Below are 23,271 nucleotides of genomic sequence, written 5' to 3'. Positions count from 1 at the left end.
AATTCCTTTGGCTAGAGGAATTTACAGATGGCGATCAAAAGGAAGACATTTGTTTATCCACCTCCATTTTTTAGACCAAAAATTGCTTTTTCTTTTATGGAGAAAAAACACTGGAATTCAACTCACAATCATTCTTTTTCCGGACACCACTGGAAACTACATAAGTAAGCTCGGTTTTTCCTCCCTACTCTGTTTGCTTTTGGGTTTGTTGCAGGGAGAAGGGGCTGAGACATTGACTGGAAGGAGAACAACACTTCTGTTTGGTTGCTTTTCAGTCCTTTTTGCAAGACCTTGAGTACAGGAGGAAATCAGGCATCTGATTCTACCAGGTGTCTTTGGAGACATCAGTATTTGTCTCTCAGCAGACTCCAGATGAAGACAGGAGCCTCGTGCAGGTCCTTGGCAACTTTAGAGCCCTATGAAAATGTTAGTCGTGGGAGCTGTAACAGGCAAAAATACTAATGTAAATGTACATTTTACAGGCTTGTGGCTCCACTTGTAGCAGCTGCAGACCACTTTGGGGGTATTCAGCCACTTCTGGAGCGTCCACATGCTGTTAGAAATGTAGCTATCGTTCAGGTGCTTGGTTAGGCCTGTTCTCAGAAGCTCAGCGTACCAGCAGCAAGGAAACCACAGTGACGTTGATTTCCAAATACAAGAACTCTGGGTTCATACTCAGAGATGGCTTCATTTTAGCAGTGGGGAACTTTGAGAAGTCCTGCCGTTTCCCACATCATTATTTCTGTTGTATGACCGCCTTGAACCATGCGCTGTAAACAAGCTTTCTCCTTTGTTGGACAGGGTTCCTATTCGATGTCCTCTCATCTCACTCCTATTCCAAAGACAAGATTTTGTGTTTGTGTATGTGTACTTTTGATTATTTTGCCAAAATTTTTAGATTTTCATTTCAAAATGAAAATACAATCACAGGAACACTGGAATATGGAATGGGCAGAGCTATTCAAGGTCACTGAATTTGTGACTGTAGGTGTTGCATTGCTTGATCCCTCATAAATACATCAGATATCAAGCAGCTGAGGTTTCTGACTGGCTCCTGACTGAAAAGCAGGTGAATCTGTTCTCCCCAAGCAAGGTTGCAGCTGGGGAAGTGAATGTCACACTCAAATGAATTTGCAGACAGCTACCTAGCAGGAAAAGGTGGTGTCATACCACATTTGGAGACTGTGCTGGCTATTCTTACTTTTGGGAGGAGGTTGGAAAACCAGGCAAGACTTAGCAAACAGCAGCAACAAGTATCTAGGGTCTTAAAAATGATCTTTTAGTGAAAGCCTAAATCCCCAGTCTATGAGATCTATGAAGAAGTTAGCAGTGACTTCCCTGAAGTCTATTCAGATGTCATCTCACTAAACTGCAATGCCCAACACAGAAGTCTTCCACTAATCATTTGGTTTCCTCTACAGTGAAGGAAGAGGAATAACTGCAGGCACAGATTCATCCCTTTTATGTCTGACAGTTGCAGACAGGTAGCTTAAACGAGACACCTGGAATCAGGAAAGATGGATCCTGAGGTACATTCTGCCAGGAGGCAAATCTTCCTGCAACCTGATAGCTCCTGAGTAAGTCAGAGAAGTAAGTCAGCTTGCATTGCATTGTCTGGAAACTGAAGAAATCCCACAGTCTCCTTTGGAAACCTGTTCCAGTACTTGCTTGTCCTTCAAGCTTGAATACTTCTGCTAATATTAGGCATCACCTTTTGGGTGAAACTGTTAGGCTGTTCTGCCTTTATTCCTCCATATAGCTCAAGTTTGTATGATTGTCATCATGTTCTGTCCTCTCATACCATAAATTTAATTCTCCTTTCTCCGTGTTCTTTCTCCTGGGTGCAACGCAGCAGTAAACACGGTGTGGCAGAATCACACTACAGGGAGTGAGTTCTTCCTCTTGGGCCTCACCACCAACCATGCTGTAGAGCTGGCCCTCTTCACCTTCTTCGTGGTCATCTACATGCTGATTATTTTGAGCAACATTCTCATCATCTTCACGATTGCACATGACCAGCGTCTGCACAGTCCCATGTACTTCTTCCTCAGCAACCTCTCTGTCATTGACATCTGCCCCTCCTCAGTGGTGATGCCCAAGATGCTGGCTGACTTCCTGGTGGACAAGAAGAGCATCTCTTCTGAGGGGTGTGAGGCACAGATGTTCTTCCTCCACCTCTTTGCCTGCACAGAGATCTTTCTCCTCACCATCATGGCCTATGATCGCTGCATAGCCATCTGCAACCCCATGCATTATGGCACCATCATGAGCCGGAAGATGTGCCTCCAGCTGGCCACGGTCATGTGGATGGGAGGGCTGATGCATTCTGTGTCCCTCACTGCCCTGACCCTCAATCTCCCATACTGTGGTCCCAGTGCCATTGACAACTTCTTTTGTGATGCCCCTTTGATCATTAAGTTGGCCTGCACAAACACCCATGTCTTAGAAATGTTCCTTGTCGCTACCTCAGGCCTCGTCTCTGTGGTCTGCTTCCTGGTGCTGGTGACTTCCTATGTGGTCATTTTGGTCTCACTAAGGAACCATCTCTCGGAAGGGCAACACAAGGCATTATCTACCTGTGCTGCTCACCTGACAGTGGTGACACTTTTCCTGGGACACTGCATTTTCATCTATCTCAGGCCAGCCAAGAGTTTAGCTGCAGACAAAGTCGTGTCAGTTTTCTTCACGGCCATTACCCCTCTGATGAACCCCATTATCTATACCTTTAGGAATGAGGACCTGAAAAATGCTTTGAGAAAGCTACGCAGGCGGCAGATTGATTCCCAAGACAAGTGACACTGTTGGGAGTGAACGGAAGGCTGCCAATCCCTGTGTACTGTCTGTCCCTATCCCCTCCCTCCAGGGTGTTCTCTGGGCATGTATCTTCAGCTTTTGACTTCTCTGCACCCTTAGCACTGAGGTGAAATCAAACAATGGCACTGGCTCTCATCCACAACAAGTTCTTTGAGGGATGCTTTAAGCTCATTTATCAGAGGACAAGTTTTGAAATAGAAATGCCAAGGATATTCTAGATTGCTGTGCTCTAAGGACCCAGCTCCTTTGGGCTCTTCATCTAAGCAGCCTAAGTGTATTTTGCAGGAACACTTCTTCCATTCAAAGGAAAATTATCCCTTCACCCTACGTACTCCTAGAAGAAGTTAATGCTTTAGCAAACACAAGACTTCTTATTCAGTTTCCTCTTCTGGCCTCTGTAGTTAGCCTGATTTTGAGAGTTTCAAACTTGTCCTCATTCAGATAAGGATTTCATGGATGTACAGGTTTTGTGCAGACAGCTATTTTTAGCCCAAACCCTACTGCCTCTCTTTCCCTGTATGCAGCAGGACAGATCTTTTCTTTACGCAGGATGTTGCAAAATAAGCAGGTGAAGGCAGATCGGAGCTCTTTGCCCATTTTCAGCAGGGTGTCTGAATCAAATGATACTTTTAGCCTAGATACATCTACTTATCTATTTTCCATATGGCTGCACAAATGTGTTAGCATGACTTTGGGTGCAGCTTATGATTTGGAACAAGGAGCAAGGAGAGATAGAAACTCCCAAGTCTCCACTGCCATCAGGGAAAAGAGCAGATAGGCGCATGCTATGTCGATAGATGATGGTACTGTAGCATCAGCTGAGGAAGCTCACAGTCCTTGTCCTCTGGGCCACAGGCAAACTCCTCTCTGGGGCAAAAGCATTGCACATATTCCTCCTGTGACAAATTGCCAAGGACCATAGTGGGGTTTTGCTTGCATGCTTTTAGACTGAGGTAGCTGACCAAAGTTAGTGCTTAGCTCTTGCAAAACAGCCTCCTTCATCAAGAGACATAAGAAAACAAAGAATACTGCCCTCACAACCAGCGGCCTTCTTTTGCTACCCAAAGGAAATCAGCGGGAAGAGAACCTGTCTGATGGGCAAATGATTAAAGTTCAGCGGCCTCCCACTGCTCCTAATTTGTGGTAGGCTAAAAAAAGTACCGAGAGAGAATGGGGCATTATATCCTCCCACAGCCAGATCTTTATGCAGTGCTGCACATTTAGAGGGCTCCTGAGAACCTCTTGGGGTATGCTGAAGGAGGTAAAGGGGTTTTTTGGTCTCTTGATCAAGAACAAAACTCCAGCACAGATGCTTTTTACAGTGTGCAAAGGTACTTTGGAGGCCAGACTAGCTTCTGCCTGCTCCCAGCCCTTCTCAGCTGTATTTCTTGTAGCACATTAAAGCACTTTGCATGTGAGTGAGAGATTTCCCTTGCTCTGGTACTGCTGTAAGTCTACACCACCTCACCCGAGAGCTGGAGCAATTCATGAGCCAGCTGTGCTGACCCCATACTTTCAAAGAGCTCACAGTCTACTTATACGTTCACAGTCTACTTGTACTTATGCCCTCACATCCAGCCAGCCCAGAGGGCATTCCATGGCAGAGGGGGGATGCTGTGCTCCAGGCTGGGGCCCTGCTCTGGCATCTCCGATTCAGTCCTGGCAGCGCTCCTCAGTGTTGGCTCAGCTCTCCGTTCTGATTCCCAATGCTGCAGCACTTCAGGGGTGCAGAGGCAGCCACAAGGGCACTGCTGTGTGTGAGGTTTGACGGAGATGCCAAGCTGGGAATGCCATAGTCTGGGAAGCTGATCACAGCCTCCAGCACTTTCCTGGAGTTCTTTGTAGGTAGGGCTCTAGGAAGGGTGTTAATTTCTCCCTTTGAAACAATTTGGGTTGCTTGGAGTGGTCCACGTTTGACAAACAAAATCCTACTGTAGGATGGCGTAGAGCAGCTGATGGGGATAAATGTTCCTACAGTGGTCCTTTGCCTTTTTCAAAGCACGGTCTTTGGTCGCCAGTGCACAGGTTTTGATTTTCTCCAGGATCACCACACTGAAAGTGTTAAGTGCTCATCTGAGTGGTGGCAAACAAAGCACTACAGCAGATGAGGGCCCTTGCGGTTAAGGTACATTTCCACACTTAAGGTTAATTCCTTCTCATTTCTGCAATTCAGAGGTTTCAGGTTTGTGAACCAGAGAAGAGGACCAGGTTCACCTAATTATCATTGTTAATTTGATCCAGCACTGATTTCCAATTGTTTATGTACAGGTTCTGTGTGTCAGCGTTAGTGGCTAAGATGCCAGTTCTACATGTCCCCAGTGATTCTTTCCTTCTGCTCCAAGGACAGCTGTGGCAGAAACCTCCAGTGGCTCCTTCTAGCTGTGAATGTGGCTGCGTTTAGAGCCTCTTGATAGGAACAGGAAACATTTGATTTCCCATGTACTAAGAAGGTGGCATTAAGCTTGAGCTCTGCAAGAAAGAGGTGTTCTAATCTGGAGTGCATATTTATGACAAAGTCCTGCTTTCTGGGAACACACTTTTTTCCTCTATCTTTCCTTCCCATATATTTCATTCCTTTGTCCATGTGAGATTCCCAGGCCATCCAGAACATCCACTGAAATACCAGAAAGAGCGGTCTTGGGAAACTGTGCTTTAAAAAGCCAAATGCCCCTACCTTGCTTCAGATGGAGAAGGGGGCCAAACCTCAACAAGATGAAAAGTCCTCTGAGCTTGTCAGGCAGCCTGCATACCTGTTTTCAAGCTTGGGACAATTCATTTTCCTGAAACAAACTCAATGAAGAGGTGTTGGCTTCCGATAGTTCATTGGGCCAGATGTTCAACACCCACAATCCCATGGGCTCTGATGAGAGATATCAGTGATCCCTTATGGGCATAGCTCCAAAACATCTTCTGGTCCTTGCTCCCTTTGGCATTGATGGCCTTTGGGGTGGCTCTGAGCTAGTGCTGTCAGGGTTGGCTGTGTCCAGCTGCAGCCCTGCAGCAGGTGCGCCGGGATGTCACAGCTGTGATTGTTGTCATATTCAGCAGGGACACATCAGTTCACTGCCGAAAGGCTGCTGAAAGGCTGCTGAAGGAGCTAGAGTGGGGTGCTGTGAGGTGGAGGAGGGAGTAGTGGGTCTTGGGGAGAGAATGTAATGGTGCTGCAAGTGGCCTGGGAGAAGTTTGCTTTGCAGTCCTGCCACACACACACACCTTTATTTTCTTTCAGGTAGAAAAGGAATTCCCACAAGAAAATCCCTTCATGACTCCGTCAGGAGTCCTCACGGTTGAGACCACAGACCAGACAGTATGAGCATGAGTATGGAATATGAGTATGAGAAGAAGGGAAGAAAGCCTTCCAAATGAAGCCTCGTGTTCAATCACAGAATGGTAACTTGGCCATTGCCTCTTTGGTTTTTTTTTCCTTTTTTTTTCTGTGGAAGTCAGTGAGAGTAGGATGCTGTAAGGGTCCGGCGGGGGCGACGCCTGTACTCCCGGCAGGAACAGATACACAAACACAAGGCACACTAAGGTCAATGCTGAGCATTTATTACCTCTGCGTCTGAGCGGGGGTTCCCCAGCGATTTCCTGATCGAGGCAATAAAGGAGCGGGAAAGTCCCTGGCACCGCTGAGCGTCGGTCCATGGCGAGGAACACCGGGGGGGCACTATACGTGGGTTTTGTGTACTACACACATGCGCAGTGGGCACATTGAGCTCATCGCTAATCTCGAGTCAAAGCCCAGGTGCACACCACACTGGCATAGGCCCAGCTACATGGCTATGGGTCAACATGTCCTGTTGATGCTCCTTTTCCCACGGAACGGTCTGGCTAGCTTCCATCGCCTATCTCCTCGACATTCTTCCGCACTTTCCCATACAGATGCTGAATGAAGACTCTGTGCCAATGTCTGGAAGGCCACAGAAGGAGGAAAGTCCCCAAGCCTTTCCCTTTCTGGCTTGGTGTTTCTTCTCTACTGACCACTGCAGGGGAAGGCTTTGGGGAACAGGGGGTTGTGTGTGAGTGGATATGGGCAGTGGGGAGCTCCAAACTCCTTATGGTATGGGGAAGGAGGCAGGGGAGGCAGCTGAGAGAGCATGAAAGGGAGGGCTGCACAGATGGACGAAGTTAGCTGCTTGTTAGTGACTTGATCTGGGAATCTGTTGCATAACTCTCTGCTTGTCTGTCTTCTTTCCCCTTGATGTAGCATCCTCGACTATGAAGGAGCCAAGGGGATTGTGAAAGGAGGCATATGTGCCAATCCCATGGGACCAGACGTGATGGCTCTGCATGTGCTGGACAGCTGGCTGATGTCATTGCAAGCCCACCCTCAATCATCTTGGAAAGACAAGAGTGATCAGGAAGGTTCCTGATGCTTGCTAAAAGGCCCATGTCATCCCTGTTTGAAAGAAGGGCATCAAGGGAGATCCAGGGAACTATAGGCCTGTCAGCCTTACCTCAATTCCTGGGAAGGTTTTGGAGCAAATGTTCATGGAAGTCATTCCTAAACACAGGAAGGACAAGAATGAGATTGGTGAGCCAGTATGGATGACCAAGGCGATTGTCCCAGTTGCTCACCTTACTTTGACTTTTTTCACTCCAGGTCTCCCTCACTTTACAGCACTGTCTCCATGCCCATTGGGTGTTGCCTGAAAAACAAAGCTATCGGCTTCTGCAATTTGCTGATGTCTGAGCTCCCCAACAAGCCATTTGGGTTCTTTCAAAGTGCTGCTAATGCTCCTCAGTCACCTAAGATATCCCAGTCCCAAACTTGCTTGTGTCCTCAAATTCATACTATATCCCAGCAGTGAACTGCACATCCTTCTTCTTAAACATGACCACCGTATGCTCTGTGCTCTCCATCCTGCCTGTACCAGCCACATTCCTACATGCACACAGCTCTTTTCCTATCCCAGCCCTACACAGTGGCAAACACTGCCTCTCAGCTGTGACCCAGTGGCCCTTCAGAAGAAGCCTTGGGCTTCCTGGCATTTTCTGGTGCTTATTACAACCTTTCTGGCTTCCTCCAGAGATCTTAGGAGGGGACAGTTTGCTATTGGTTCTAATAAGGGTCTTTCTGACTATCTTTTATGAAATGCTTGCATTTTCATGATTTGGGGGAAGGGGGGGAATAGTCGTGGAAAAGCACCAAATATACTAAAACAGGCACTGAGTTGGCTGCCAAGAAGAAGCATCTGAGATATCCCCAGGCCTGAGGCTTCAGGGCAAGACTTCTCTCCACAGAAGTGGGTCCAGCCTCTGACACTCTCTAGAGAGGGAAATCAGCAGTGTCCATGACATCTGAGGACTCAAGGGGTGGGTTTTCAGTTCTGAGACCACCTTTTGTCTGACCCATTTTAGATGTGTACTTCAGGATGGGGAACCATGCCTTGTATTGGTCATACTGATAACATTGGCATTGCCTTCACAAGGTGCAACGCTGCCATTCAGAGGGACCTTGACAGGCTGGAGAGATATGCAGAGAGGAACCTCCTGAAGTTCAACAAAGGCAAGTGCAGGGTCCTGCCCCTAGGGAGGAATAACCCATGCACCAGGACAGGCTGGGGGTTGACCTGCTAGAAAGCAGCTCTGCAGAGAAGGACCTGGGAGTGCTGGTGGACTGTGAGCCAGCAATGTGCCTGGTGGCAAAGGTGGCCAATGGTATCCTGAGCATCATAGGAGCAGGAAGCATTGCCAGCAGGTAGAGGGAGGTGATCCTTTCCCTCTATTCAGCCCTGCTGAAGCCACAGCTGGACTCCTGTGTCCAGTTCTGGGCTCCCCAGTGCAAGAGGGATGTGGCACTACTGGAGCAAGTCCAGTGAAAAACTACAAAGATGATTAGGGGACTGGAGCATCTCTCATGAGGAAAGGCTGAGAGAGCTGGGCCTGTTTAGCTTGGAGAAGAGAAGGCTGAGAGGAGATCTTATCAACGTGTACAAGTATCTGAAGGGAGGGTGTCAAGAGGATGGAGCCAGACTCTTTTCAGTGGTGCCCAGTGACAGGACGCGAGACAATGGGCACAAACTGAAACACAGACGCTTCCATCTGAACATGAGGAAAAACTTCCTGACTGTGAGGGTGACAGAGCACTGGAACAGGTTGCCCAGAGAGGCTGTTGAGTCTCCATCCCTGGAGATATTCAAAAGGTTTCTGGACACAATCCTGTGCAATGTGCTGTAGGTGTCCCTGCTTGAGCAGAGGGGTTGGACTAGACGATCTCCAGAGGTCCCTTCCAACCTCAACCATTCTGTGATTCTGGGAAGCTTTACACATTTTCTCAACGAAGAATGGAAGAATCACACCCTGCACTTGGAAAGGGGTGAAGCTGTGGGGTACACAGTTTGCTTCAGAAGGCATTCAGTATGCTTGCAGTACAAAAAGGTTGTGAAGGTGAATGGGCATGAAAGAAATATTCAATGGAGCTCCACGGAAGGAGGATGGAGCTGTACATAATATGAGGTGATACAAATCAGATCAGCAGGTAGAGAAGACTTCTGCAGAGACGGCTTTGTGAGGGAGTACTGTAACTTCTCTGGCACAACCCAAGTGGCCTCATCGATTGGGGAAAACAAACGTTCAAGTCGTGAGCCAGCTCAGGTGGCCAGCATAGCTACTGAGGAGGGACCAGCAGCAGGCACTGCATATGGGTGCGGATCAGCATCTCCAAGAGAGTGTCCACTACAGTGCGAACATTGGCACCCCTACACTCCCATGATGGGGAGCAGAGAAGCACCGACCCGCCAGAGGGCTCCCGGAACACCTCAGCAGACTGTGTGTGTGCGTATAGATCGGCATGCAGGAGAGGTTATGTCTCTGGCCTCAGCACCTGCACTGCCACATTCCCTGTGACAGGGAACCAGTCAAGATCCTTGAAGCCTTTGGTAGCTGGTGGAGGTGCACAGGGCACCACCAACCACCTGCATTCAAATGGCACAAACCAGAACTGGCATTGGGCCTTCCCATGCTGCAGTGTCCAGCTTAACCGTCTTGCAAGTGGGCAACAGCCGCTGGAACCTGCCACTGGCTCTGGGTCTCCAGGGTTCCTGGTACCTGGCACAGACTTGTGGAGCTGCCAGAGAGCTGCTGAGAGACTCCTGCACCAAACGGGAAAGAAAAAAGATTTTCAAAACAACCAGTTTAGGAGCTGCTCCTATCTGCCCTTGGGAGCTGCCCTACCCTTTTCTCATGAGCCAGTCACATATGCTGGAGGCACCTGGGGGTGCTGCTTTGGAACACAGCAGTTGATCACCCTCTGGCCTAGGGATGTACAGCTACATCCAAGGGGTCTGGAGAGCTGAAGAACAGTGGCCCCTCCCACCAGCAAGGAGCTCAACAGTGGCTTCTACCCATTGTATCTCATCCTCCACCATGAACCATGATAAAGAGCCTGGCTCTGTCTTCATGGTGACTTCTTGGTAAGCATTCAAAGGCTGCTGTTAGGTTCCCCTGAAGCCTTCCCTTCTCCAGGCTGAACAATCCCAGCCTCCTCAGACTCTCCTCACAGGATAAGTGCTTCAGCCCTAGACCATCTGGGTAGCCCTCCACTGAACTCGTCCAAGTTTCTCCACAGCTCCCCCTGTATGGAGGGGTGTGTGTGTGTGTGTGTGTGTGTGAGCAAAACTGGATGCAGTATCTAGATACAGACTAGCAAGTACTGAATAGAGGTGGATAATCACTTCCCTTGGTCTCCTGGCTGTGCCTCTGTTAATACAGCCCTGCATGCTGTTGGCCTTCTTTGCTGCCAGAGTACGCTGCAGGCTCACGTTCAGCTCACACTCAGGCAGGATCCCCCCGTCCCTTTTCTGCAGAGCAGCTCCCCAGACAGGCAGTCTCATGCCTGTATTGTGGGAGGCATTCTTCCTTCCCAAGGTCAGGACTTTGCATTTGTCCTTGCTGAAGTATGCTTTAACACACCTAACACCAGACTCAGCACTACATTCAGCAGAAAATGTAAGTACCTCTAGGCACACAGCATTTTTCAGGCGCCAAAGAGAAGTACTTCTTCCTGTAAATCTCCATTCATCTTTCTTTTATTGATTTCAGTAAGGAAAAAAAATCATGTCTAGTGATGTAATTAACCTACTTAACCCTTAATGGTCTTTAAATACTTCTGGATTTTATTGGATCTGCAAAGGATCTTAGGCATACTAGAATGTACGGATATGTTTAATTTGTCACTATGGATCATTCCCTGTTTTGCTCCGGAGTCCAGTTTTCCTGACCATCCACACTGCAAGGGTTGTAGACTGTGCTGGGAATGATTTTGTCACTTCACTACTTCTCTCTCCAGAGATGATTTAGTGTTAGGTGAGTGCAAAGACCAAGCAGCTGGCCAGATGGGATTTTGCTTGGTCTTTTTATCCAACTCAGTCCTCCACCAATGCTCCAGAAGGCATCATAACTCAATTACGCTCATGCCATGACTTTCTCATTTGGTTTCTCATCACACTCATTTGGCATGGTGTTGAGGGCTGTGAGGAAGTCTTCTTAATCTGATGGGCCCATTCTGAAGAAAAAAAGTCATTTGGAATTAAACCTCTTCCCCCAAATGCAGAGGAGAAATTCATGAGTCTAAGAACTGCAATAGCTACCACCAGAGATCAGAGAATCGCAGAGTCCTTCAGGTCAGAAGGGACCTTGGGAGGGCTTTAGTCCAACCTTCTGCTCAAAGCCGTCAACACTGAATCCACACCAAGTTTCTCAGACTTTTGTCCAGTTGGATCTGGAAAACCAGCAAAGAGATAGCACATGCTCTCTTGGCCCTTGTTCCAAAGCTTTGTTCAGTTCTTGGTTGAGCTTATGTCCATTGTCTCTCATTCTTCTGCCATGTGTCACTGTGAGGAGCCTGGCTCTTTATTCATGGTAAGCTTGTAATGGAGGAATTCTATGACGTGCCCCTGAAGCCTTCCCTTCTCCAGGCTGAGCCTAGCCAGGCCCAGCTCCCTAACCTCTTCTCAGAGGGCAGGTGCTTCAGCTCCTTGCTGTCTTGATGGCCTTCTGCTGAACTCACTCTGGTTTTTTGATGTCTTTCTTTCACTGAAGGCACAAAATCAGATGCAATATCTGAATGTGGTCTAATGAGTGCTGAGCATAGAAGCATAATCACTTCCCTTTATCTACTGGCTATGCTTCTGTTCATACAGCCCAGAAAGATTTTGGCCCTCCTCACTGCTGGCTCAAGTTTTGCCTAACATTCCTTCAGTCCCCCAGGACCTTTTTTGTTTACCTGTTCCCCGGCCAGACAGTCCCAAGCACGTATCATTGCAGGGGGAGTAGGCTATCGCAGGTGCATAACTCTGCATTTGTCTTGGTTGGACTTCCCAAGGTTCCTGTCAGCCCATTCCTCCAGCCTGTCTAGGTGCCCCAGAAGGCAGCCCTGACCATCCGTGTATCAAGTAGTTGCCCCAGTTTGGTGTCATCTGCAAACTTTATGACATCTATCAGCTCTTCCAGATCATTAAAAAGATGTTAAAGAGGGCAGGTCCTAGGACTCTGCAGTACTCCATTTGTCACCGGCCTGTAGGTAGAATACAACCCATTAATTTCAACTTACTGAGCCTGAACATTCAACCATTTTTTTCCAGCCTACATATCCACCTGTTTAGATGGTAAGGACCTACGATGGGTACAAGGACAGTGTGGCAGATGGTGTTAAAAGCCTTACTGAAGTCAAGGTGGATGGCATCTACTGTTCTTCTCTCATCCAGAAATCCAGTCATTTTGTCATAGAAGGCAATGAGGTTGGTTGAGCATGATCTACCCCAGGTAAATCCATGCTGTCTGTTCCCAGTCACTTTCTCCTTTGTTTACTCTCAAATGTGATTGAACAGGACATGCTCTATGACAAACTCCTCACCAAAGTGTGGTTAAAGAGGCTTTAATTCCCTTGATCATTCTTTTGGGCCTTTTTGAAGATGAATGACACATGCTCTTTTGGCCACTTGTCAGGTACTCCCCCCAATCTCCATGACCTTTCAAAGGTGATACAGAGCATCCTCACTATGACTTCGGCCTATTGTCTCAGCACCCTTGGAAGCAACCTCTTGTTCCCATGGACTCTTCAGGGCTAAGTTCACTCAGTCAGCCTCTGACTTGATCGTCATCCACTGCTGGTTATTTTCTTCCTTTCTTCCTTGCTTGCCTCTGCACCCAACCTCTAACACCCCAAATGCGACTAAGTCCCATTAGAACTGAGTAGTCCTCATGATTGTTCCAAAGGTGGTCCCGTGCAACTGGCTATGACTTCCCACAGCCTTCTGGAGTCAGGTAGGCCAGCTTACCATTCAAAATCCTGAAGCTGCATAGACCAGCAGGCTGCTATGAAGATGGCCTCCTGGCGCTGGGTAGACCTGCTCACTACTCTGAGGAAAGCCTCCCAGAGCTGGGGAGATCTGCTAACTACACTGAAATCCTGGAGTCAGGTGTGATGTGCCACTAGAGGGGCATCCGGGTTTCCTTTGGACTCCAGGGTTAGTTGTACTGAATTCAAGAGATCATCATTTGTCAAGTGTGAGAATTTATTAAAGATAAGAGTGCCAAACAGGCACACAATCCAAACCACTGCTCTGGTAGATTTGGGGGTTTGCCACACTCTTGTGGCCTCTGAGTTTGTCCAGAGTGCCCACATCCTTACCCAGCTCCTGCTGACCCCAACCACAGTCACTCTAGTAGATGGGAGGAGTACCCAAGAGGGCAGGGGGAAGTGTGGGAGGTGGGGTGATTATCCATGATTCTGTTCCCCTGACCATAACTATTGCACCTGGACACTCTGAGATTGTTGTCCTTCCCCATCCTGCATACACCCATCTCTCCAGTCATCTTTGGGTTGCTCTGCTTACAGAAGCACAACCCTAGAATTGACTGGAAACTGGCATCCTTGTACTTCCCTGCAGGAGAGCATTACTCAGAAGGTGAGGGCAAGAGCCAGCCTGGAGATCCTCATGGAAGTGTTCCCCAGCTACTGCATCCCACAGGGCTGGCTCTAGAAAGTCTTGTGTTCCTGGTGCCACACCACACCAAAAATTGTTTGGCTGCAGGGCTGCCATGACTGTGTTTGAAAGGAGCTGTTTCTGGTGACCTCCTGTCACGCAGTGACCGAGCAGTGGAACTGCACATGAGTGGTACCAAGTACAGCAACCCTGCATCATGGTGGTGCCCTCATCACAGCACAGCCTCAGCACCAAGGTGTCCGCCTCACTGCAGCTGCCACCAGTGCCACAGCTCCCAGCTGTCAAGACCATACCTCTGCTGGACCTCCCCGGCAAAGCTCCTAAGTGAGTGCAGTGACTATGTGGACGTCTTCAGAAAGAATGCTGCAGAAACTCTACCACCTCACTGCCTCTATGAGTGTGTTATGGACCTCATGCCAGGGAAGGAAGTGCCCTTCGGATGCATCCATACCTCATCATGCCCTGGGTTAACAGCCCTTGAGGAGAACCATCTGGACTGCATGTTCCTCTGTCCTTCCACCTCCCCTGTGGGGGCCTCTAATATTTTTATTTTTATATTTTTTTGGGGGGGGGGAGGGAGGGATTAGGGGAGAGGGAAAGGATGTGCCTTTGTAGATTACAGGGGGCTGAATGACTTGAGAGTACAGAACCGGCACCCCCTGTCTATCTTCACAGAGCTCTTTGAGCGCCTACAGGGGACTCACTGGTTCATAAAGCAGGACCTGCAAAAGGGAAAAGACTTTGCTCCAAATCCATAAGGAGGGGCAATGGAGAAGGGCCTTCTGCACCGCATAAGGCCACAAGGAGTATCTAGTGATGCCATTAGCCTCTGCAATGTGCCATTCACTTCCCAGCATGGTGTAAACGATGTGCTGAAGGCATTGCTTGACCACTATGTTGTGGCATTCATTGAATGACATTTTAATATGCTCTATCACAAAGGAGGTCCACATAGAGCATGTCCGGGAGGTGTACAGTTGCTTGCAGCAGTACAGACTCTATTGCAAACTGGAAAAGTGCTCCTGCCGCCTGCAGACGGTGAAGTTTCTGGGGTATCTGGTGGGCCTCAATAACTAGTGTATGGACCCCAAGAAAGTTAAAGCCCCCATGAGTTGGCATATCCCTTCTACTGTGCAAGGGATGCAACTGCTTTTCAGATTTGTTATGGGCAGGCCATGAAGGGGCATTCTCCTATTGTGGCACCCAGAACAGCTCTCCTCTGGAAGAGGACTTCCTTTTGGTGGACACCAGAATCACCAGCACCTTTTGAGGAACTGAAATGGGTATCCACCACAGCCCCCCTCCTAATCTACCCACACCCCAACTGACCTTTCATTTTAGAAGCAGGTGCCTCAGACTGAGCCACAGCAGAGGGAGTGTTTTTCACTAGCCTAGGTTCACATAGTCACAAGGCCAGGGGGTAACTCTGCATGGGCCATGCTTCTCAGAGCAGAGAGAGGACCCAAAAGGATGGTTATCATGCTGCTGGCAGTTCCCACCTCCCATCCTATGCAGCTATGGAAGGTTCTCAGAGGGACCAGGCAGCATTTCCAAGGGCACAAGATGTGTTATGGGGTTGAACTGGATCCAGCCTATGGTGTTTCAAAGTGGGTGCCATGGATGGTGCTCAAATTCTGTCTGGATACCTTCTTCTAGAACACTTATTCAGATGATGTCTTCTTGGGAATGGGTGATACAATGCAACTGATGAGCTTGTGTATTTGGAATCTGACTCACCAACCCTGCAATCCCTAATCTACTATCTCTCATGCTGGATTAAGGGATAAAGTCACTCATGCTGGAAGGTAGATGAGGCCAGTTCTTCACGGCCATTCTTCCAGCCCACTTGAGGGATTGGAAGTATGAGGCATTTGTACCAGGATGATCTGCTGCATACAACAGCCTCGGGATGGCATACCTCTTCAAGATTTCAGCCCTCTGCAGGACTTTCAAAGGGGCATCCCCGATGTTCTTCACCCAGGTATCAAGCTTCTCTTGCAGCTCTGGCTTGGGAAGACCAATCCATGGGTCCAGCCCCAGGCCCAAATATCTCTCGGAGCTGCCCGGCTCCATCCTGTTTAGAGCCGTTCACCTTCCACAGATCACAATCACTCATGGTATCAGAGTCTTCTGTGGGCCTTATAAGGAACCTGTGGCATTTCTCAGCCTGCAACCTCAGCCCTGTCAGTTGGCAGAATCCCTCAACCACCACAATATTTTCCTGCATCCCATCACGAGAGTCACTTAATAGGACTAGATCATCTGCAAACACCAATGATGTAACACTTTTTCTGCCGTGCTTAAATCCATTCCTGATCTTCTCCAATCTACATAAGAGCAGGGCTATTGATAAATTGAACAACGCTGAGGACACTGGATCTCCGTGCTTCACTCCAGTGAGGATCTCTGTCACCTCTGACTGTTTTCCGCTCTCCTCCAGCTGAGTTGTGGTGTTATCACACATATCAGCTATGATGCCTGTTACATGACTATCAATGCCTCTTTGTTTCAGGGCATGAAAATATGTCTAACTGAATCGATGGCCTTTGTCAGATCCACAAAGACCACCCCCAGGGCTTTATGTTCTCTTTTTGCATACTTTATCAGGATCTGGAGCACTTTCAGATCTTCCGAACAACCTGATGCTGATATAAAGCCCCTCTGGCAGCTGCTAATCAGACATACTCTCATCAGTTGGCCTGTTAGGAGTCTTGAAAAGAGCCTCAAGATAATCAACTTGATGGCAATGGGTCACCAGTTATTAACATCCAGATGTTTCACTGGATCTGTGGACTTGGGTATTAATATAGTTCTGCATTCTCTGATCCCCACCTGGATCTTCCCAGACAGCAGCCGGGCTCTGTGCATAATGCAAAAACAGGTTTGCAATGGTGTAGGCCAGATGTATAGAAAATGGCAATAAAAAATGAAACAGCAAAGAAATTAAGAAAAAAAATATGATGCAAACAAGACGTTTTATTATACTTTCCATTTTTAATATTTTTTGTATGTGTTCTTATCATCCTCCTTTTGTTTTGTTTTAATATATTGGACTTTGGGGAGTTGTAATGTTTTTGTTTGTAAAGGAAAACGATTTTCAAAATTGGGGTGGGATTCAGTTACAGAAACACAGACATCTTGGTGCCACTATAGACACCCTGGTACCCTCTGCCAGCCTCCAGCTTCAGCTCCAGAGGGGCTCTGGTCTCGCCTAGGTACTGCGTGATAGCTGCCAGTCCCAGGGAAATACCTCAGAAACACTGGCGCCTCTAAAATTGGCACTAGATGCTTAATGTTTATGAAACTGAGCTCTGCCTGGCAAGTTGAAGAATATTCTTCAACATTAAAAAAAAAAAAGGCACATTTTAGTACCTGAAATCCTTGAATAATTTTAACAAAATGTTAATGTTTTCCTACAGTGCCAAACTGGGAATTTCCAGGAAGCGTGTTAACCTCAGGAGAAGAAATATTCATCTTCCCCAGGACTTGCATTACTACTGCTCTGTCTATTATACTGTGCATTTAATCTCAAGAATCTTTCCTGTATTTCTGCACATCCTTATTAAATCAACCATATCTAAAGTCATCTGTTCAGAAGACTACCTGGACATACCCATTAGGCATTGTCCATTCAGTTTTCCTCCTCCCGTTATTCCTTGTCCATTCAGACACCTATCAGCTACCCAGCTGCTGCTTTGAACTACAGGGATTTTAAAGCGTGCCTCCTCTTTCAGTAGTTTGTCTAATTGTCTCGTTAGCCAACTCCTTACCTGTGTCTATAGCTATCTTTTTCTATCTATCTCTTTATCTGAAATACTTCCAGCAAGGTTATTCCCTGTGGAAAGTGGCCTTCGGTGCAGACAACTTGGTCTTAATGTAAAGTTGAGGAATTATTATTATTATTATTTTTTTAATTAGACTATGTCATCTTTTCTCTTTTTTCACAGCCAAGACAAATCTTTCCGTGTCTGTTTGCAGGTAGTTCTCTAAATTAAGCAGGTGGGAATAGATGCATATGAGCTGCAACATTCAGCTACAGGCTTCAGTGGAAAAAGGTTAGATATGAAAAGGAGTTATGTGAGTCCCAGGTGGCTGAGAAGAGAAATGGTGCGGCTGAGGGTGCGGGGGAGAAGATTGTCTGTGCAGCGTCTGACCACAAGTATCCTCCTTTTCCTACATGCCTGAACTTCATTAGGAGACAATCTGAATCAACATCAGGTATAGAATGTTGATAAAACTTTTTTGCTAAGCTGAAAAATGAAGACAATTTAAAAAAGAAAAAAATAAACAAGGATTCTTCTTTATTAGGTGCTCATTGAAACCTTCCTTTTTCAGCTACATTCCTGAAATCTCTCCAGTTAGCCACATGACGCTTCAAAACTTGAAGACAGTTATGGGAAGAAACACTGCTCCTTAGGGTACTTTTTGTGTATAATGAGCCCCCTGGTGCATTCGTGCAGACACTGAAAGGAGATTGAACCAACGTCTCAAGAAGTTAAAGCCAGAAGCAAACTGAAAGCTTTCTTAGAGCGTTAATGGGTCCCACGGAGGGCCATTACCAACAAAGCTGTTAATGGGAACCACAAGTCGAGGTGCCCTTCCCTGGGGGCTGGTTAGTGTAGAAAATCAGAGGCACCAGTTACAGTTAGTCAGAGGAATATACAGGAGGCCTCAATTCCAAGTAAGTTCTTGATGTGTTTTATCAAGCAAAAACGGTCAAGCACAAACGTCCAGCCCTGCAGAAGGGTGATCCTTTCCCTCACATGTCGCTCAGGGCTCTTCCTGGTGTGGGTAGGAGGGGCAATGCCAAGTGTAGGACAACAGCACAACACCTCCTGGGCTCCCTGAGGGGTGAGCAGGCAACGAGGCCCTGGTGCTGTAAGGAAACGGTGTCTTCTCGTAGGCCTCGCTGGCAGAGACAGCAGCCATAGCCAAGGTGACAAAGACCTCAGCTCTGTCAGGGACTTTCAGCCTTGCCACCAGTCTTGGCCATCCCCATCAGACATCCTCCACTGTCCCATGCCTGCTCCTGTTTGCCTGCAGACCTTAGCCACCTTCTCCCTCCCTACACACTCTGTTTCCCCACCTTGCTTTGACCTGTTCCACTCTCCCTAGTTCCACTGATGTCTCTCCATCCTCACTGGGTGTTGCTTGAAAAGCAAAGCTATGGGCTCCTGTGATTTTGCTGATGCCTGAGTTGCCCAGCAAGCCACCTGGCTTCTTTCAAAGCCCTGCTAGAGCTCCTCACTCACCTAAGATATCCCACTCCCAAACGTGCTTGCGTCCTGTGCAGTGAATTGCACATCCTTGTTCTTGTGCTGGCCTAAAATCCCAGCTGCATTTCCCTTAAACATGACCATGGCATGCTCTCTGTGTTCTCCATCCTGCCTGCATCAGCCACACTCCTACATGCACACAGCTCTTTCCCTGCACTCCTACGTGTCCCGGTAATGTTCCTGCTCTGCCTGCCATAGAGGGACCTCACTCCAGGAGATTCACACATCCTCCAGAGAAGGGTCAGCTCTGTGGTCATGACTGAGCTCTGTCCACTCGTGCCCCAGCAGCATGCATTCCCCATCTCCCAGGCTAAGGCATACACACAAAATGGAAATGTCTCTATCATCCCTGATATGGTGAGAGGCCTTCAGCCCTGCCATGCTCCCAGCACTCAGCTCCTCCCCCTCTGCCCACACACATCACCTCCTTTAATTGTCTGGGCTCAAACATGTGTGTGAGAATTTACTGAGGTCCTTATCCACCATTGTCTTGCTCATTGCCTTCTCCTCAACCCTCTGTCCCATTGGCCAGCACTGCCTCTCAGCTGTGACCCATTGGCCCTTCAGAAGAAGCCTTGAGCTTCCTGGCATTTTCTGGTGCTTATTACAACTTTTCTGGCTCCCTCCAGAGATCTTAGGATGGGACAATTTGCTATTGGCTCTAATAGGGGCCTTTATGACCAGCTTTTAGGAAATGCTTGCATTTTTATGACTCCTGGGGGTGGAGGGGGGGAGCAGTTGTCACGGAAAAGCACCAAATATACCAAAGCAGGCACCCAGTGGCCTGCCAAGAAGAACCATCTGAGATATCCCCAGGCCTCTGTCTGCAGGGCAAGGCTTCTCTCCATAGAAGTGGATCCAGCCTCATCCACTCTCTAGAGAGGGAAATCAGCAGTGTCCATGCCATCTGAGGACTAAAGGGGTGAGTTCTGGTGAGACCACCTTTCACCTGGCCATTTTTAGATGTGTACTTCAGGATGGGGAACCATGCCTTGTATTGATCATGTTGATTACATTGACACTGCCCACACAGGATGTCCTCATGAAAGTGAGGTTAAACAGGAGAACTAAGCCCTGGCTCGTCCTTTGGGCCTTTTTGAAGATGCATACAACTTCTGCTTTTCATCAGCCTCAGGATCCTCCTGACCTTTCAAAGATGATACAGAGCAACCTCGCTGTGACTTTGGCCTGTTCTCTCAGCATCCTTGGATGCAGCCCCTCAGGTCCCCTGGACTCTTCAGGGCTGAGTTCACTCAGGTAACCCCTGACTTGATCCTCATCCGCTAATGGATGTTTTTTTCCTTGAGTCCTGCCTGTAGGCACAAAGGCCTGGGAAGCTCTGCCAGCAAAGAGTGAGGCAAAGATGACATTCAGTAGCTCAGACCGGCCTGCATCTACTCTTACTAAATTCTCTGCTCCATTCAGAAGCGGGACCACATTTTCCTTGTTTATTCTTCTACTGTTAATGAAGCAGTACCAGCTCATCTTGGTGCCTGTGATGTCCCTTGCAACTGCCAGCTCTAGGGGAGGTTTGGCTTTCCTAATGCCATGCCCAGACAGCATCCCTAAATTTCTTCCACTGTAACCTGTCCCTGCTTCCACCCCCTGTGTACTGCTTGTTTGCATTGGAGCTCAGTCTTGAGCTGCCTGTGTTGCCAAGCCATCTCCTGAGATGAATGCTTGTTTTCCTGAGTATCAGGGTGGACCATTCCAGTGCCTGAAGGATGCTTTCCTCAAAGACCTGCCAGCTTGCCTGAGCTCCTTTGCTGGTCAGAGCTGCTTCCCACAGGATTCCCACAGGATTCCTGTGCCCTGAATAAGTCGAAGTCTGCCTGCCTGTTGTCCAGGGTCTGTACCCTGCTACTCTCCATCCTAAATTCCCCTCAGGATCCGAGACTGTACTGTTTTCATGGTGACTGCAGCCAAGGCTGCCACTGAGTGTCACATCTCCAGCCAGTTCTTCTGAGTTTGCAAGTACAGATCCAGGTGACTCATAATGGCAGCTGGGCTAAGAAATTGTCCTGCTATCCTCCAGGGACCTCCTGGACTGTCTGTGCCCTGCTGTGTTGCCCTTCCAGTGAATGCCATGGAGATTAAAGTTCCCCATAAGAACCAGGGTCACTGCTCCAGAGACTTGCTCAGGTGGCTTAAAGAAGAGTGGTTTATAACCGCTACCACAATGTCCCCCTTACTGGCCTCTCCTCTGATCCTCACCCACAAGTGTTCACCCAGCCTACCATCCTTCCCATAGAGGAGCTCCACACATCTGAGCTGCTCCCTCACACAGAGGGCAATTCCCCTTCTCCTCTTTCCTGTCTGTCTTTCCTGAAGAGCTTCTATCCTCCATTGAAGCAGCCCAAGCTGTGTGAGTGGTCTTATCACAAATCAGTCATTCCCACAATGCCAGCACTTCTGTGACCACACACACAGCTGCAGCTCCTGCCTGTGCCCCAGGCTGAGTGCAGTGGTGTACATGTGGGCTGCAGAACCTCAGTTGTGGCACCAGGGCCGAGCACAGAATTGCCACGGTGAAACCTGTTGACGACAGCCAAGGACCCCATGTATGCTAAGGCCCCATTTCAGAGCAGAGACATGCTGGACTTAATGGCAGATCACCATGCCATGATGAAATGAGGTTCCCACTAAGAGAGCAAACCCTGCAGTCCCCAAAGCCAGGCAGAAACAGGGCTTGGCTGTGCATCCATGGCAGGAGAGGAGTTTTCTGCCTGAGCTGTCTCAGTGGCACTGTGAGGCCTGTGATGGAAGTGAAGCCAATCTCCAGGAAGAGTAGGTCCTGCTGAGAACATCCCTGGGAGTGGACAGCCTGCGATCCAACTACAGTGTGATCACTGTTAGCATGTTCCCTGTTTCTGTCATCAGGTGGGTGAGTGAGGTTCAGGGAGAGGAGAACCATCAGGGTTTGAGAACACGGGCACACGAATGGAGATGCTGGTGTGAAGCATCTCCCATTCCTGCAGCACCCTCAGACGTAGATGGGATGGACCTTGCCTCAGCACCATGGTGTTGGCGTTCAGTTGCTGGCATACAGGCTTCGAACCACTCTGAGATGTCCTGGGGTGTTTGTCCAATACCCATCCAAAAGGGCATGGCTTTCCTGTAGCTCCTGTGCTGTATTTTCCTGTGGTTGTGCTCGGCACCCCAGTCCCCTGACACAGCACTAGAGGCCGTTTTTATTCATTCAAATGAGAGCCCTGAGTTAGCTTAGGACTCTGCAATGCAGAGATGGGCACTCATCTTAGCTTTGTAGTAACCTGGGCTCAAGTTGGATGGAGCCTAGAGAGACACCTCACTCTCCTTATGGTGAGCTCCTCTGCTTGGTCAGCTGAGTAGGTCTGCAGGCTGCCAGGGACTGGTTGATTAAAGCATGCTCAGATGTCCTGAATGTACACCTCTGGTATCATTTCAGGTCACCAAGGATAGTTCTTCTCCAGCCTGCCCCAGGGCATAGCTGATGCTCCAGAAGGATGTGAGTCTTTCAGAATTGCTCCATAGGAGCTTGAAGACATTTGAGCATGTCTTGGATCACCTCCGGCACCTCAGATGTCACCAGCTGTTTGTGTGTGAGCAACTGACTCCTCCCCTCCATCTCCACGGATTAGAATAGGAGCTTAGTCAAGGAGCTCCCACACAGACACAAATTCTGTGAGCACCTGAATTGAGGGAAGAGGAATCCCACCTCCTCTGGGTCTGTGGCATGCACAGGAGGGAGATGAATTGCCCCAAAGCCTCTAACCAAAGAAGAGACACCTGTGTTGACTCATCTGAATCACTGCCCTACATGGGAAAACAAACCCCTCCCTATCACTTTCCACATGTCCTGCCTAATAACTGGGGAGGAATAGGGATTTCCAGAGGAGGACAGTTTCATCTCTCTTACACAATGACACCCTGATAGGAGAAATCACGCTGCTGGACTCCACTGCTCTCTCCACAGTTTAGAGAGGGAAGACAGGTGATTACTTTAGCCTACTTCAAAGTGCATTCCCCAGGAGGGATCCTGCTGCCTTTTGGGGACTGTCAGCCCTGGAGCCCCTAGGGACATTTCGAGGAATCCCATGGGGCAGAGAAAGTCACTCCTTTGGTTGTGCCTCTGCTCCTGAGCTGGGCCAAGCTCTTGGGACTGAGAGAGCTCATGGCAACCTTGCAGGTGTCTAGGATGTGCCTAGAGCTGAAACCACAGTCATCGCTATTTAGAGTGCTCATAGATCAAA

General features: G+C 48.4%; 2 protein-coding genes across 2 annotated transcripts in view; both read left to right on the top strand.

The window, feature by feature from the left end:
• The window catches only part of LOC136996504 (SUN domain-containing protein 3-like), a 512,910-nt gene that overhangs the window by 344,103 nt on the left and 145,536 nt on the right, over positions 1-23,271 (top strand). The window lies entirely within an intron of this gene.
• On the top strand, positions 1,518-2,796 carry LOC136996470 (olfactory receptor 4E1-like). The gene is made up of 2 exons (XM_067317391.1): positions 1,518-1,529; positions 1,873-2,796. Exons 1-2 carry the CDS (start codon positions 1,518-1,520, stop codon positions 2,794-2,796), a joined length of 936 nt encoding a protein of 311 aa, XP_067173492.1.

The sequence above is a fragment of the Apteryx mantelli genome, unplaced genomic scaffold, assembly GCF_036417845.1.
Source record: "Apteryx mantelli isolate bAptMan1 unplaced genomic scaffold, bAptMan1.hap1 HAP1_SCAFFOLD_40, whole genome shotgun sequence".
Taxonomy (NCBI): Eukaryota; Metazoa; Chordata; class Aves; order Apterygiformes; family Apterygidae; genus Apteryx; species Apteryx mantelli.
This window is presented reverse-complemented; position numbering and strand designations above follow the sequence as displayed.